We start from the raw sequence: 15972 nt of genomic DNA on the forward strand, positions 1-15972 counted from the left end.
ATTGGCAGCCTTGCAAATCCAATCAGAGATTGCTGCATTGCAAAGTCAAAATGGGTCCAGCTGCATGTGTGGAGGATAGGTTTAGCTCGGGCCAATCTCAAGTTTCTCAAGTTTCTTTATTAGTTGTCATACAGAAGTACAGAATACTTTTATACAAAATGTAACATAAATAAGCATTTTGTATAAAAGTATTCTGTACTTCTGTATGACAACTAATAAAGAAACTTGAGAAACTTGAGATTGGCCCGAGCTAAACCTATCCTCCACACATGCAGCTGGACCACACATGCAGCTGGACCCATTTTGACTATGTGAAAATTGAGACTATGAGAAAGTTGTTGTTTAGTAGTTAGTAAGCTGTACAGCTATAACAAGTCAAGTCAGGCTAAATTAAACTTTGCGCCAACATTAGGACCGAAGTATAAACCAGCAACTGAGCAACATGAAGAAGTGGATTTATGCATCTGGATCAGAAAAAACGTTGTGGATGAAAAAGTAAGTAGGCTACAGTGCTTGTATGCTAACAGTAGCTAGCCAGCTTAGCCTACATCACAATGATAATCACCAAGCTAACTTACTGTACACACTGTAGGGCTGGGCAATTAATCGAAACAGAATCGCGATATCGATTCATAGACCTATGCAATCTCATTTCTAAGTTATGACTATTTTCTTTTATTAAATTTTTTTTTTTTTTTTTTTTTTTTTTACTTTTTAAATTATTTTATCTGGGTTGAACATGATTTGTGGAACTCCCTCTGGTGTTGTGGTCGTGGTATTCACTGACCTTTGGGAAGTATTTCGACATGCACATGGGTATCTTGGTGGTGTAGTGTATCTTGTAGACCAGGCCCATTGCAAGTTGCTGTGTCTACTCTAAGCCATCCTAGGTTGTCAAAGTGGACAGGGGTGAGGTGGGTTTTAGGAGTAAGGTCAAGCAGTAGTCTGACCAGTTTGTTTTGTGATGTTTGTAATCTTGTTTTTAGTGCCTTTGAGGTGCTTTGGTACCATGAGGTGCAAGCATAGTCGTAGTACCCTTGAATGAGTGCTCCCGTTAGAGTCTTCAAGGTATTCTTGTTTACCAGAGAGGAGATCCGGTACAGGAATCTAGTTCGTTGGTTGACTTAGTTTTATTACATTGGATCCCATTTTGTCACAGGAAAGATTTGCCTCTATAGGATGGAACCTAGGTAGGTAATTTCATCTTTCCTTTTAAGATAAGATAAGATAAGATATTCCTTTATTGATCCCCTTGGGGGAAATTCAGGCATCATAGCAGCATGGGGGAAGGGGGGGGGGGGTACAGGTAGTGAAAACAACACAAGCAGTGTAAACAAAATAGGTCAATATAATTTACTATCTAACTAACTGAAATATACATTATTCATTATTCACAGTATCCACATAAGGTGCAGTATGCATAAGGTAGTGTTATTGTTCTACTTGGGTTCCTATTAGTTCTAGGTCGATGTCTGGCAGCAGTCGCTGCCCACTGTTGTGGAGCCTGATGGCCACTGGTATGAAGGACTGTCCGAGGCGGTTAGTTGAGTGTCGGGGGGGTATGAGTCTGTGGCTTCCTTGTCACCTTCACCTAATATGTTTTGATCTGGTCAGGTGCGCTGTCACCTAAAATGTTTTGATCTGATCAGGTGCGCTGTCACCTAATATGTTTTGATCTGGTCAGGTGCGCTGTCACCTAATATGATTTCATCTGGTCAGGTGCGCTGTCACCTAATATGATTTCATCTGGTCAGGTGCGCTGTCACCTAATATGTTTTCATCTGGTCAGGTCCGCTGTCACCTAATGTTAATATGTTTTCATCTGTGTCCACTGACACACAGTGGGGGATGTTTTAAAAATATTATTTAATATATAATATAATATAATAATTTGTGCTTCACCTAAAAATTTGGTCAGCAGCCTCCACTGGTGTTGAGTGCATAGCAGTAAAGACATATTAGTATAGTAGGAAGAGTGCATGATAGTAGATATAGTAGTTGTATAAATGAGAAAATTCCCCAATGAAAAGATCAGCCTCTCCTCGTGGATAATGATACTTTACTTTTATCGTCCACGCCGGTGTCCTGGGGTCCGTTCAGCACACCCAGCAGAAGCAGAGAGGTGTTCTCCAGCAGGCCCAGCAGCTCTACAACCAGACCGTGGTCCACGATGTCACAGAGACTGCCGGGCATGTCTAGCAAACAGCGCTCAAGAGCCACCAAAATACCTGGAACATAAATCAAACATAATTCATTCATTATTAACAAGATTTGACATCACTTGTCATCGATGCTCATATCAACACTGGTTGCACACACGATAATGGCAACGTGCACTCCCAGGCGCGTGCATGCGCATAAATGTTCCCTTGCATAAGGACAGACTAAAAACAGTGCCTAATTGCCTCTACGAATGGAATGTAACACCTGACGACCGGCGCTATTGATATGCAAAGTAGCCAGGTGGGTACTGCGAGTTGGCGCATCAGTCGAGTGCAGCGCAACCTCGTCCCATGAGCAACGCATCACTGCTTGTAATTAGGGATGCTCGATATTGGCTTTTTTACCGATACTGTTGTGAAGGATCAGATTAAACCGAATATGTATATTTATTTATATATATATATTTAATTGTATTTGTATATCGTTTGATATCCCCTGTATATTCCTTGTACAATATGCATTGAATATCCCCGTTTCTACTAAACAGCCCATAATAGTTTCATTCTACCATTGGACGAGAACCTGGCGCCAGGTTGCTATACCCCTAGGTCCAAGTTCAATCGTGCCGCCTAACATGTCGAGGCAACCCCCGGTTCCGCGCAGTAATATGCCGGGCGAAATACGTGTGGTACTATTTGTTCATAGCGCATATATATATGGCGCTCGTAAAGTAGAACTTTCTTTTAGTCCAGTTCTTTACCCTCCAACAGAGTGACAGACGCAAAAGCCTCCCCACGAAGCACGTGCGGTGTAGTAGGGCCTACTTGGCCCAGAATAGGCATTGAGATATCGTGTAGATTAATAGTTGAATGGTCATAGTTTGGCACCATACCGTCGAGTTGGACGTATTCTATTAAGCTAATAATAGTCTATTTATGTATGGTGCATCGTTCGGTTCGAGTTCTACAGTTATCAGTACCCCCATCGTTCCTGACGTTATCTGGACGCTTATCCAGGCTGGTCAGACCCCTAGTGGTGATTGCATCCGAGGAGCTCCGGGTCAAGAGCGACTGGACCTGTATATTGGATTACTCTACCCGACGACGGCGAGCCTTCCACGGCTCTTGGATTATGCTTTGTGTGCTTTGGTTATTCCATGGATAAAGGCCAACACTGTCGAGTGTTGGAATTACCCCCCGGAGAGGACTACAGGTGAGGCGGCGCTCTACACGTGAGGTCGCACCACGTCTCTCCGTTGTGGACCGGCAGATACCGTTCCACAGAGGGTCCAGCTGTATTCGTCTGCGGCCCGAGGTTCTGTGGGCACTGTGTCTAAGACTTTGGATTCTCCCAAGACACCGTCGGCCAGATGGGATACCGCCAGCGGCTTCTCTAACCCCCCCCCTCCTACTGTCTTACAACCAGCGGGACCCCCCCCCCCCCCTTAGTGTATCCAGCTATAATCATTTAAGTACTATCGCTATCGTTTCCTAAATATTCCAGGTTGTATACTTACTCCCTGCGCAACCAGAGATTGGACATTCAATGTTGATTTACCTACGAATACTCATTTGCCATAAAAGTGCATACTCAACATTTCAAATCATAAATGTAATTAAGTGAATGTTGTATACACCCTTTGCTGTATTAAATATTCGATTTGGTCCATTTGTGTTGGTTCGTTTCATCAGGTGGGAAAGTGTTCATCATACTTATATCTTGTACTGGGTGGCCAGAAGTTAAAGTACATGAGGTAGTGGTATTAAATATCATATCTAACAATACAGTCAGGGAATTGTACCCCTCAGCTACAATTGGTCCTTCGAGCCGGAGGGTAACTAGTGTAATATTAATATAGTGTTATTAATATCGAAATGGCCTATGATGAACACTCCACGAAACGATCCTCCTAACCTAGAACGCCCGCGGCGCAGACGACAGACACCTCAGTACTTAGAGGCTTACACTGTCAGTCAACTACCTAGCCTTCGACAAACGGTAAACGTGGTAAAAGTAGAAAGTAAAATTATGTCCGACCTTAACGACCAGGTTTCCCCGACCACAGAGGCCCTAGTAGGTCCTAATGTAACTGACCAAGCCCACGGTGGGGACCAGGAGGGAATTGACATGCCTTTACCCCCCGCCACTACTAAAGAAGTAGTCCCCGACATGCCCCGGGAGGAAGACAACCCTACAGAGAGAGAACTCTGCACGGAAGAAGAAGAGGAGAGCGCCGAGGAACTAGAGCTCCAGGACTCCCCAACGAGTACCCCCAGGAGCGGTTCACGCAGGAGCGGCTCACCTCCACTACCGCCTTCCCCCAGCGAAGCGGAGAGGATACTACAACAGGCGTTCCTCGTCAGCCTCTACCGAACGCGATCGGCTCCAAGCACAGACGCTTAGCGAGCGCGAACGTCTCCAAGCCCAGGCGACCAGCGAGCGCGAACACCTCCAAGCACAGCAACGGAGCGAAGAACAGCGCACAAGTCTGGAGATGAGACGCTTCCAGATGGAAGAGAATATGGCAAGAGACCGGGCCGACGCCCAGCGCGCCGCTGCCGGTGCCCAAAGAGAAACAGAGCGCGCCGCCGCCGCCGCCGACGCCCAGCGCGCCGCTGCCGGTGCCCAAAGAGACGCAGAGCGCGACAGACTACAAGCGCAACTAATAGAGCAGCTGATCAAAAGGACAACTCCCTCTCCCTCCGCCAGGGGCTCAAGGAACTCGTCGAGACAGCAGTCAAGAGCAGCGTCACCGCAACGAGCAAGCGACCCTGAACTTGACCAACAGACCGAGTCTAGACCCCCCGCAGACCCCCTTCCCATACCGGTCCAAGCGAGACCCAGCTACAAGGAAGGAGCGGCCTACACTGCGGAGAAGCTAAATAAACGATTACAAGATCTGGAAGATTTGATAGAAGAAGAAGAGGGAGAAGAGGAGAACCAAGCCCGACGACAGCACAGTACTCCACCGGACCAGGAGGTCCCATACAGTCCAGGCTATACCCCCGCGGCGCTGCGCTACAGACCCCCGACTCTATTTACGGGTGAGCACGACGCACGACCAGCCCTGAGGAACAGTACCTGGACCAGCGGGCCATGGTACCCTGCCAGTACCAGCCCACAGCGAGGCGCAAGAGGGGACTCGCCCAGGAGGTCTCTCCCCCAACGCTCGCCGATGTATCAGCCATCCACAGCGTCATACAACGCCACGCCGTCATTCCCAGACTTCGCCTATGAGAGTCGAGCACAGTACACGGAGCTCCGGATGTGCTTAGAGACAATGATGGTGGATGTCGCTGATGAAAGCCACAAGTATGCAATATTATTGAAGCACCTGAAAGTACCGCGAGCGCACAATATAGCGCTAGCCTATGCTACCTCCTCGACACCATACACAGCGGCCCTTGCAGCGCTGGATCAAAGATATGGACGTATATGGGATTACGTAATCCAGGAGATAAGGCATATTGACCGCCTACCCCCAGCCAATCGCTCACTAGACGACCTGTCAATCAAAGTGCAGTCCCTGGTGGGGATGCTGGGAGCTCAACGGGAGAAGGGCAGGCATGAGCTGTACGCCAACTCTAACGTTGAGAGGATTTTGGAGAAGCTGCCACCCGCAAGACAGGAGCGCTTTCGGCGGCAGAGGGACTACCGAGATCCCGACGGCCCCGAGCCATCCCTCCTTGATCTGGCTGACTTCTTGGCGAGAGAGGTCAGCAGCTTACGACTGGACACCTTCGGGCGGAGCACGCCAAGCTCCAGAGAGGGACCCAGGAGAATAAGTGATGGAAGAAGATCGGTGACTGTCATGCACCAATCAGAGTCAGTACCGAGCAGTAAGAGTCACAGCACCCCCTCGAGAAAGGAGAAGTGGAAGATAGCGTGTCCCTACTGTGAGAAAGAACACTGGCTGTCACAATGTGACTCATTCACAAAGATGAATGCAGAAGAAGTGAGCCAATGGATAAAGTCCAACCGGCGCTGTTATCGATGTGCGCGGCCCCACATGGCAGCCGAATGCCGCCTAAAGAAAAGGTGCAGCCGGTGCGATGGAGCCCATCTAGATATACTACACGATAGTAACGGAAGACGGCCTATACCTGCACCACGGAGCGGCACCAAGGCAAGTGTCATGTACATTGACCCCGCCAGCAGCAACGGAGCTCAAGTGCTCTTAAAGGTAGTCCGTGTGACATTGAGCTACCAGGATAAAGTCATGGACACTTACGCCGTCCTTGATGACGGGTCAGAGAAGACCCTTCTGCTCGCCTCCGCTGCGACTCAACTGGGACTGCGGGGGAGCAAGAACGAAATGACGATTCGGACAATAAGAAGAGATTTAAAGACGATAAAGGGCGAGAATGTCTCCTTCACTATCGCAGCCAACGGGCAGCCAGAGCGACGGTACAAGATCACAAATGCTTTCACCAGCCAAGAAATAGGACTCTCGCAGTACACCTACCCTGTCACCAAGTTGATGGATAAATATGTGCACCTGCGCCAATTACCTATCCCGCTCATAGACGGCGCTACCCCGACCCTGTTGATAGGCTCCGACCATGCAGAACTCATAGTCCCGATTGACCGGGTCCATACAGGCCCCCGGGGCTGTCCTGCCGCAGTCGAGACCCGCCTAGGATGGACATTGCAAGGCCCCCTCGCTAAATCTCTCAACCGAACCGCAGCCACTAGCTGCTTCCACTCCAGAACGACAGAAGAAGACACCACTCTCCTGCAGCATGTCGAGAGGCTATGGACCCTAGAGACAATGCCCTTTAAGAACGAAAAGAAAGACATTCGCTCTAAAGAAGACATTTACGCCATCCACCTACTCGAGCAGGGGACAAAGAGAGTCACAGTCGGCGGAGTGATGAGATACGCAACTCCACTCCTGAGGAGAGAGGGAATGCCCCCCTTTCACGCAAAGAAAGACGCCACGGAGCGCTATCTACTGAACACAGAGCGGCGCCTAGCCAAAGACCCCGCTCAACAGAGTGTGTACCGAGCTGAGATTGAGAAGCTAATCACAGCGGGACACGTAACAAAGATTGACATTAAAGAGGCCGATCAGACGACCGAATCATGGTACGTGCCGCATCACAAGGTCCATCACAATGGCAAGGATCGCATTGTGTTTAAATGCAGCTACCAGATCGGATCCCAAAATCTGAATAAAGAGCTCTTGCCCGGCCCCACACTCGGCCCCTCCCTACTAGGCGTGCTACTGCGCTTCCGCCAGGACAAGGTGGCTATAAGCGGGGATATCAAAGGGATGTTCTTGCAAGTGAGACTAGTAGAGGAGGACAAGCCTCTGCTACGGTTCCTATGGAGAGAGAAGATCGGAGATGAGAACCCATCCATCTACCAGTGGGAAGTACTCCCCTTCGGAACCACATGCAGCCCGTGCTGTGCTACATTTGCACTACAGAAACACGTCACAGAGGACCCAGCAGCAGATGAAGAGGTCCAACACAGTGTGAAGAACAGTTTCTACGTAGACAACTGTCTACAAAGCGTCTCGACTCAAGAAGAAGCCGAGGCTCTCCTAATCAAGTTACGCGCCTCCCTAATCAAAGGAGGCTTTGATCTCAGGCAGTGGGCCAGCAGTGACCCGCACGTATTGCGCAGCCTCTCCTCCGCAGACAAGGCTGCCAGCAGCGAGACCTGGATGGCGACAATCCCAGGAGAAGCCCAAGAAATGACACTAGGATTAGTCTGGCGCTTCAAAACAGACTCGCTCCACTATAGACACAAACCCTTGGCTCCAGAGCAAGGAAGGTCGGCGGCGATACCGACCACCAGACGGAGTGTGTACAGAACACTCGCCAGACAATATGACCCGCTGGGATGTATTCTACCTTACACCACCAGGGCAAAGATGATTGTACGAGCACTATGGGACAAGGACCAGGGCTGGGACGACCCAATACCCGCACACCTTGCCTCAACATGGAGAGAGTGGGAGACGGAACTCCGCTCACTCCCAGGTGTCAATATACGCCGCAGCTACTTCCCATCCACAGTGAGGCCAGAGACATGCGAGATTGAGCTACACGTCTTCAGCGATGCCTCCGAAGTAGCCTACGGATCGGTTGCTTATTTGCGTGCCCAAGAGATGGGAGGAGAGATACACACTGCTTTCATACTGGCCCGCTCAAGGATAGCCCCACGTAAGCAACAATCTATCCCACGTCTAGAGCTCTGCGCGGCCCTCGCAGGAGCGCATCTAGCCACGTTAATCCAACGTGAACTCACCATTCCGGTGCATAGAACAATCTTGTGGTCAGATTCCACGACAGTACTCACATGGATTAAGTCTGATTCATGCAGATACAAAGTCTTCGTGGGAGTCAGAGTCACCGAGATTCAGGAACTAACAGAAGAAGCAAGCTGGAGGTATGTGGATACCAAACACAACCCAGCTGACGTCATCACCCGGGGAATGTCCCTGGATGACCTAACCCGTCGCAACATCTACAGTGACGGACCAGCATTCCTCCAGCTCCCGGAAGGAGATTGGCCTACGCCCACCCCGAGGGAAGCAAGTAGCGAGGAGGCTGAGAACAAGAAGCCTATGTTCTGTGGACTGAGCACTCCACAGACCCGAACATAGATGACTGCATTACCCTAGAGAGTGCGCAACAAAGGACATTCCTGCGGCACCACCCAGAGATTCAGTCCACCACTGACATGTCAGCAGCTGACTACGAAGAAGCAGAACTTCTTCTACTACAACGAGCCCAGAGAGACTCGTTCCCCGATGAGCTAGACTGTCTACAGGGAGGAAACCCCGTCCCATCAGACAGCAGACTGATTCACCTGGCACCAGAGAGTGACGCACATAATCTCATCAGAGTGGGTGGTCGCCTGCGGAGAGCCCCCGATCTACCAGATGACATTAAGCACCCGATCGTCTTGAACAGCCGACACAAGGTCACAGAGCTGATCATAAAGAAATACGACGAGGATGTGCACCACGCAGGAGCAGAGAGAGTCTTCGCGGAGATCAGACGTCGTTATTGGATATTACAAGGGAGAGAAGCAGTACGGCGCTTCCAGCGAACCTGTCTAGACTGCCGTAAGTGGCGCGCGCAGCCCAGCATACCACGGATGGCTGACCTACCCCCCTGTCGCCTCCGAATCGGCGACAAGCCATTCCACTCCACAGGCATGGACTGTTTTGGCCCGTTGTATATAAAGAGAGGAAGAGGCACCGAGAAGCGGTGGGGTATTGTATTCAAATGCATGACCACCAGAGCGATACATATCGAGCTCCTTCCGACCATGAGCACAGACTCATTCCTTATGGCCTTCCGGAGATTCATATCACGGAAAGGACAACCGTCTACATTGTTGTCTGATCACGGGACCAACTTCAAAGGCGGAGAAAGAGAGCTGAGAGAGAGCTTCCAAGCTATGGGCCCAGAACTTAAGACCCACCTCGCTCCAGCCCAGGTTGACTTCCAGTTTAATCCCCCGAACGCACCCCACTTCGGTGGAACCTGGAAACGAGAAGTACGTTCTATAAAGACAGCCCTGTATGCCGTACTCGGAGCCCAGACTGTGGCAGAGGAAGTCCTAATGACAGTCCTCACGGAGATCGAGGGAGTATTGAACTCAAAGCCCCTCGGTTACGTCTCCAGTGATGTAGCAGATGTCGACCCAGTCACCCCCAACACACTCCTAATGGGGCGGCTGGACCCCGCGCTACCCCAGACAATGTACAGGCCCGAAGAAGCGAACGGCCGAAGAATGTGGAGGTACAGCCAAGTACTAGCTGACAAGTTTTGGAGCAGCTTCCTACTTCACTACCTACCGTCTCTACAGACCCGCCAGAAGTGGGTAAAAGAGAGAGACAATTTGACAGAAGGAACAGTCGTCATGATAGTTGACCAGTCACTCCCCAGAGCTATGTGGCCGGCTGGCCGCGTAAGCAAAGTGATCACCGGTGCCGATGGCAAGGTCCGAGCAGCTGAAGTACTCGTCCAAGGGCGCACCTACACACGGCCCGTGGCGAGGCTCATAGAACTGCCCCGACTCCCAGATACTATCGATGATGACCATGACCCTATGACTTTGTGAGTTGACTGACCTTACAGCGGACCTTGAGTGGAAGACAGTGCGGTTAATCTGTCTCTGCTTAGCTAATTAGGTGGGACTAATTAGGGGGCGGCTGTTGTGAAGGATCAGATTAAACCGAATATGTATATTTATTTATATATATTTAATTGTATTTGTATATCGTTTGATATCCCCTGTATATTCCTTGTACAATATGCATTGAATATCCCCGTTTCTACTAAACAGCCCATAATAGTTTCATTCTACCATTGGACGAGAACCTGGCGCCAGGTTGCCATACCCCTAGGTCCAAGTTCAATCGTGCCGCCTAACATGTCGAGGCAACCCCCGGTTCCGCGCAGTAATATGCCGGGCGAAATACGTGTGGTACTATTTGTTCATAGCGCATATATATATGGCGCTCGTAAAGTAGAACTTTCTTTTAGTCCAGTTCTTTACCCTCCAACAGAGTGACAGACGCAAAAGCCTCCCCACGAAGCACGTGCGGTGTAGTAGGGCCTACTTGGCCCAGAATAGGCATTGAGATATCGTGTAGATTAATAGTTGAATGGTCATAGTTTGGCACCATACCGTCGAGTTGGACGTATTCTATTAAGCTAATAATAGTCTATTTATGTATGGTGCATCGTTCGGTTCGAGTTCTACAGTTATCAGTACCCCCATCGTTCCTGACGTTATCTGGACGCTTATCCAGGCTGGTCAGACCCCTAGTGGTGATTGCATCCGAGGAGCTCCGGGTCAAGAGCGACTGGACCTGTATATTGGATTACTCTACCCGACGACGGCGAGCCTTCCACGGCTCTTGGATTATGCTTTGTGTGCTTTGGTTATTCCATGGATAAAGGCCAACACTGTCGAGTGTTGGAATTACCCCCCGGAGAGGACTACAGGTGAGGCGGCGCTCTACACGTGAGGTCGCACCACGTCTCTCCGTTGTGGACCGGCAGATACCGTTCCACAGAGGGTCCAGCTGTATTCGTCTGCGGCCCGAGGTTCTGTGGGCACTGTGTCTAAGACTTTGGATTCTCCCAAGACACCGTCGGCCAGATGGGATACCGCCAGCGGCTTCTCTAACCCCCCCCCTCCTACTGTCTTACAACCAGCGGGACCCCCCCCCCCCCCCTTAGTGTATCCAGCTATAATCATTTAAGTACTATCGCTATCGTTTCCTAAATATTCCAGGTTGTATACTTACTCCCTGCGCAACCAGAGATTGGACATTCAATGTTGATTTACCTACGAATACTCATTTGCCATAAAAGTGCATACTCAACATTTCAAATCATAAATGTAATTAAGTGAATGTTGTATACACCCTTTGCTGTATTAAATATTCGATTTGGTCCATTTGTGTTGGTTCGTTTCATCAGGTGGGAAAGTGTTCATCATACTTATATCTTGTACTGGGTGGCCAGAAGTTAAAGTACATGAGGTAGTGGTATTAAATATCATATCTAACAATACAGTCAGGGAATTGTACCCCTCAGCTACAGATACCGATATATCGATATTGTCCAACTCTTAATTTCCGATACTGATATGAACCGATATCAACCGATACCGATATATGCAGGGTCCCCCCCCCCCCAAAAACTGAATAATTTCAGGTAATTAACATTACATATCTCTTGTCATGTAATTAACACAACATTATGCATACTTTGACAATAAATAAAATAATAATTAGTTCTTACTTGCTTGGGTAAATAAAGGTTAAATAAATGTAAAAAAATTAAATAAAAAAATATTTTTAACCGATACCGATATTTTCCGATATCAAATTTTTATGCCAATATCGGCCGATGCCGATAATATCGGACATCCCTACTTGTAATGTATGATGTAGTCTCATCAGGGTTCCCACAGACATTGCAAAATTAAATTCAAGGACTTTCACATACTTTTCCAAGCACTATTTTTCATTTTAAAAGAGCATTTAAAAGGATACAATTCACTTTTAAATGCTGTTTTTTTTTATGGAAAAAAAATCTGATCCAATAATTATGTATAGCTTAAAACCAATTTCCGACAATTAGTTACACTTTAGATTAATAAAAACTATATTTCTTGATTGAGAACAATTGTATCATGGATGAACAAAACTTTCAATGCGAATGGTTGATTTGAATTTCAAGGACTTTTTAAGCACCTTGTTAAAAAATTTGCTGTTTTCAAGGAATTCCAGGCCTCAGCTTTTTTTTGTAAAAAATCAAGCACTTTAAGCACTTCAAGGACCTTGTGCGAACCCTGTCTCATGTGGTCTATCGCAACATGGTCGTTAATCGCACCGTGTATCGGTTTGGTCCTTGCCGCGAGCATCATGTCAGCCTTGGCCGTCAGGTAATGCCGCTCCATCTCCTTCACCAGGTATCTGATCACACGGGAGGCCTTCGAGTCACCGGCACTGCTGCCGTTACCGGCGCTACCGATGAGCCAGGGGAGCTGGGAAGGGCCTTGACGTCTGAGGACAGAAGGGCTGCCAGTTAGGGTACCTCGTGTATACTGCACCTGTGCATACGCTTTACTTTACTCATAGTCAGTGTTGGGACTAACTTACAGTAACGCCGTTACTTTTGGCGGTAACTAGTACTCTAACGCATTCATTTTGAAATTCAGTAACGCCGTTAGCGTTACTGAATGGTTCGTTACTGCGTTATTTGCGTTATATACTGCGTAGATTGATAGCGAGCGGTAGTGATTATTATTATTATTATCCTGTCTGCCTGCGAGGAAACGCTGTGCTGGGGGCGTGTTTTGTTTACTATAGTCCTGACTGTTAATGGCAGCACCCAGCTACTCGCGTATTTCTCTTTTGTCGAGCACAAAGAAAATAACGTTTTAGTTAAATGTCATTTGTGTTTTGGCTCAAAGATACTAGAGTTTAACGTTAACGACCAGGACTAATCCGAAGTCACTCGCCACCCGCTTTCAGGGATCTACAGTAGTTAGCATGATACCAGGCGACACACGGCAAATGGGACAGAACACTTTTTCCAACTACTTGGAGAGAGAATATACAACATGGAAAAGAGATAAAGAAAATGTTTGAGGGGCTGCTGGACTAATGTTACATCTCGACCACTGCAGACTTTGGTGAGTGCAGTGATGTTAATGCAAATTAATGGAAACTCAAGTTGATCAACGGATTTTGACTGTACGAATCTGCCAGGGAATCTCATCAATACTAATCAAACAATATAAATATAGTCCTTTCATGCACAATTGATATCCTAACTATTCTAACGTTGCAATGCACGATTGATATCTTAAACAACGTTGCAAGACGGTTATAATGAAACGCTCCAGCGACATCAAGGCTGTTCCTTCAACCTAAGCGGCGATACAATTAGGCACGGCGCATTTCTTATTACGTCGGGACTCGGGACAACATTTGTGTTTGTGTCAGATTTGTGTTTGTATCTAGACCACATTGCTTAGCAGAGTTCAGTGATGTGAATGGAAACTGTCAAGTTGATCAACCAATTTTGAGTATCTGTAAGGGCATGGGAGCAATTTTTTTTTTTTAGTAACTAAATAGTTACTTTTCACAGTAACGCATTACTTTTGGGTGTAAGTAACTAGTAAAGTAACGGAGTTACTTTTGAAATGAAGTAACACTGATATACTGCACCCGTGCATACTGTTTACTTTACTCATAGTATATACTGCACCTGTGTATACCGTTTACTTTACTCATAGTATATAATACTGCACCCGTGCATACTGTTTACTTTACTCATAGTATATACTGCACCTGTGTATACCGTTTACTTTACTCATAGTATATAATACTGCACCCGTGCATACCGTTTACTTTACTCATAGTATATAATACTGCACCCGTGCATACTGTTTACTTTACTCATAGTATATATATTGCACCTGTGCATACCGTTTACTTTACTCATAGTATATATACTGCACCTGTGCATACTGTTTACTTTACTCATAGTATATATACTGCACCTGTGCATACTGTTTACTTTACTCATAGTATATATTCAGATTCTAATTCTTTATTGCCCATATTTATTGTAACGTATAATATAACTGATCTGCACCTTTGATTACAGTGTTTACTTTGTCATATTCTTATATTCAGAGTTAATTATATTGTTTACACTGTGCAAATTTTCTTTTCTCATATTTATTATATTTCAGACCTAATTCTATTGCCTATATTTATGTCTTTCTACTATTACACTGCTGCTGCTATGATGCCCGAATTCCCCAAAGAGGATCAATAAAGGAATATCTTATCTTAGCCGTCTTATTCCTCACAGACTAGACTAGATTCTGAGTGGGAAGGTGGGAGTATGGCTCACTTCTGGAGGAGGACCTTCATCATCAGGGCTCCCATCTCAGCCTCTGGCACCCGTGGACTGCATAGAAGCCGCTCAGTCCGACCGACCAGCACCGGGGTGACGTCATCTGGAAGACTGGGTGGGAAGAATCTCACCAATAACCCCGCCGAAAGCTCTCGGATCTGGAGGAGAAATCCTATTTGTTTTAAATATCCTCAAATTATCATGTAAACATTTTTGCTGTGTTTTTGTCGTGCTCTTTTCGAGAATTACATCGAGGCGGTATTACCTCGTTGGTGGAATCTTCCAAACAGCCAATGAGGACCAACTGTTTTGATCTGCAGAAGAAGTCCCACTGTCTTCTCTGTCTGGCCCAGTTGATAAGAGCTGCCATGTTCTCTGCAAAAGGGTTTCGGTAAAGCTAATTATAATTCCATGGCGTTGTAAAAACACTAATTTAAGCAACATGACATATACACTGTATAAACTATAATCTCATTTCATAGAGTACAGAATAAACTAAGCTGATAAACCCATAAACTCTCTCATCACATTGTGTAGTGAGTGAGAGGATCTGGATGAACCAGACTGGTACATCCATGTGCAGGGAGTCAAAGGCTCTAAGGGGAGTCACAGCTGGGTAGTGTAGAGGTCTAAGCACTGGAGAGGCTGGGTAGTGTAGAGGTCTAAACACTGGAGAGGCTGGGTTAGTGTAGAGGTCTAAACACTGGAGAGGCTGGGTAGTGTAGAGGTCTAAGCACCGGAGAGGCTGGGTTAGTGTAGAGGTCTAAGCTCTGGAGAGGCTGGGTAGTGTAGAGGTCTAAGCACTGGGTTGGCTGGGTAGTGTAGAGGTCTAAGCTCTGGAGAGGCTGGGTAGTGTGTACAGGTCTAAGCTCTGGAGAGGCTGGGTAGTGTGTACAGGTCTAAGCACCGGAGAGGCTGGGTAGTGTGTACAGGTCTAAGCTCTGGAGAGGCTGGGTAGTGTGTACAGGTCTAAGCTCTGGAGAGGCTGGGTAGTGTGTACAGGTCTAAGCACCGGAGAGGCTGGGTAGTGTGTACAGGTCTAAGCTCTGGAGAGGCTGGGTAGTGTGTACAGGTCTAAGCTCTGGAGAGGCTGGGTAGTGTGTACAGGTCTAAGCTCTGGAGAGGCTGGGTAGTGTGTACAGGTCTAAGCACCGGAGAGGCTGGGTAGTGTGTACAGGTCTAAGCTCTGGAGAGGCTGGGTAGTGTGTACAGGTCTAAGCTCTGGAGAGGCTGGGTAGTGTGTACAGGTCTAAGCTCTGGAGAGGCTGGGTAGTGTAGAGGTCTAAGCACTGGGTTGGCTGGGTAGTGTAGAGGTCTAAGCACTGGAGCAGCTGGGTAGTGTTGTAGAGGTCTAAGCACCGGAGAGGCTGGGTAGTGTGTACAGGTCTAAGCTCTG

At 47.6% G+C, this 15972-nt stretch overlaps 1 protein-coding gene across 1 annotated transcript in view; it reads right to left on the minus strand.

Annotated features, from left to right (window-relative positions):
• The window catches only part of LOC311235909 (tRNA (32-2'-O)-methyltransferase regulator THADA), a 51183-nt gene that overhangs the window by 23564 nt on the left and 11647 nt on the right, over positions 1-15972 (minus strand). The window contains exons 11-14 of the mRNA XM_084323435.1: positions 14842-14951; positions 14574-14734; positions 12537-12709; positions 2064-2228 (exon numbers count right to left, since the gene is read on the minus strand). Of these exons, the coding sequence (XP_084179561.1) occupies positions 2064-2228; positions 12537-12709; positions 14574-14734; positions 14842-14951 (609 nt within the window). The remainder of the gene's footprint in view (positions 1-2063; positions 2229-12536; positions 12710-14573; positions 14735-14841; positions 14952-15972) is intronic.

Source organism: Notolepis coatsorum (genome assembly GCF_963971535.1).
Source record: "Notolepis coatsorum genome assembly, chromosome: 10".
Taxonomy (NCBI): domain Eukaryota; kingdom Metazoa; phylum Chordata; class Actinopteri; order Aulopiformes; family Paralepididae; genus Notolepis; species Notolepis coatsorum.